General features: G+C 37.2%; 1 protein-coding gene across 1 annotated transcript; it reads right to left on the reverse strand.

Moving 5' to 3' along the window:
- Window positions 1-266: 266 nt before the first annotated feature.
- On the reverse strand, window positions 267-1019 carry LOC130990461 (uncharacterized). Its single transcript, XM_057914694.1, has one exon. The coding sequence runs from the start codon at window positions 1017-1019 to the stop codon at window positions 267-269; it is 753 nt and encodes a 250-aa protein (XP_057770677.1).
- Window positions 1020-1745: the final 726 nt, after the last annotated feature.

A 1745-nucleotide genomic window follows, 5' to 3' on the forward strand; every position in this document is an offset into this window, starting at 1 on the left:
CTATAAATGTTAATCTATAAAGAGAACTATTAGCAAATACAATAATTTATTTTCTCATTAAAATATCTTTTTCATTTTTAGAAAAAGTTATAATTATATGTTAATATATTTTTTTTTTTATCAGGAAAAGGATAGTGGATTTTATTAATAAAAAAGCAACAGGCACCAGGGATGCCAAAAGAAGTCAAAACAAGGTTACCAAAAAACTGAGAAAGACAAAAGGAAAGAAAGCCTTCATCAGCAGGAGCGAGGAGGCCAAGTCAAAACTAATCTTCAACACAGGCGGCTCCAAACCAGAATCTAAAATCCCTTGAAGGTGGTGACCGGCTGAAAATCTGCTGCCATCCCCAAAGCCTAGTTTTGATCTCAGTGATCACCTTTTCTTTGACCCATGGAACTTGATTAAATCTGCATGCGTTCCTCTGTTTCCACAAACACCAAACCGCACATAACCATGCACCAGAGAGAAAACCAAACTCTTTCTTACTCCCCAAATTAATGAAGACTTCAAAGTGAGCTTTTGCAGATGAAGGGAGTGCAGACTGCTTGCCAACCCAACGAAAGAGGTTGTACCAGATCTCAGAGGACATTTGGCAAGAAAAAAAGAGATGATCTGCATCTTCATTGTGTGTTTTGCAAAAAACGCATAACATCTCCGAGTTTGGGATTGGAACGTTTCTCTTCAAAAGGTTGTCGCACGTCGCTATCCTTCCATTTATGATTCGCCATGCAGTTGACTTTGCCTTGTGCATTGCTGGGGTATTCCAGATGGTGGAGAAAACCCCATTCTTGCTTTGGGTGGGAGGTGCCCCCTGATTGAAAATTGCTTTGTATGCCGTTTTGACTGTGAAGAGACCCTCTGGCGAGAGTTTCCATCTCCAACAATCCAATTTTCCTTCATTTATCTGAAAGTTGTTGATAAATGAAAGAAGAAGATCTGCTTGTTTTTTCTCTCTATCCAGCAAAGCACGGCTCCATTCAAGATTCCACACCCACTGTCCTTCCACCCATCTCCCCATACTCCTAACGCAGCCCTCGGGATTGTTACTGAGGCGGAAAAGTCTCGGAAACCGATCACTTAAACTCTTCTCTTCCGTCCACGCATGGTGCCAAAAGGAGATGGACTCTCCCTCCCCGAGTTGCAGCTCAATATTATATGTTAATATATACATACATATATGTTGATAGGGTCAAGTTATAATGAGAAGGATTATTTAATTTTGTGAGAAATAAAAAAAAATAAAGTACTAGTATTTAGTGTTGAATAAGTCGTAGTAAAGTAAACATAATAAATAAGGATATAAAGAAGATTAAATGCATTTTTTTAATATGTATGAAAAGTGAAAGAAGACTAAATTGATGGGACAGAGGGAGTAAGTAAATTAGTTACACTCTTGAAAGTGATTTGGATCATGAATAATTTATAAATAGAATTGGCAGAATTGGTATTTATCTATATACGAAGATCATAAATATGACTGACATCTAAAAGAGGTGGTCTCCTGTACACCCGGGTGTACCGTATATCCGGATTGTACCCGACCCGGATCCTGACTCAGTTGAACTATTCTGACCCATTTTTTCTTAAAATGACACTAACACTAACACGATTTTGAAATGACACTAACACTATTTTGTTTTACAAATTACACTATTTCAAAAATAACACTAACACTATTTTATTTTACAAATGACATTATTTCGAAAATGACACTAACACTTGACATTCGAGTAGGATAATCCAA

Source organism: Salvia miltiorrhiza, chromosome 6 (genome assembly GCF_028751815.1).
Source record: "Salvia miltiorrhiza cultivar Shanhuang (shh) chromosome 6, IMPLAD_Smil_shh, whole genome shotgun sequence".
Taxonomy (NCBI): Eukaryota; Viridiplantae; Streptophyta; class Magnoliopsida; order Lamiales; family Lamiaceae; genus Salvia; species Salvia miltiorrhiza.

Bases quoted from the DNA above. Each gene is read 5' to 3' on its own strand.
- LOC130990461 (XM_057914694.1), bottom strand. From the start codon at position 1,019: ATGGGGAGATGGGTGGAAGGACAGTGGGTGTGGAATCTTGAATGGAGC.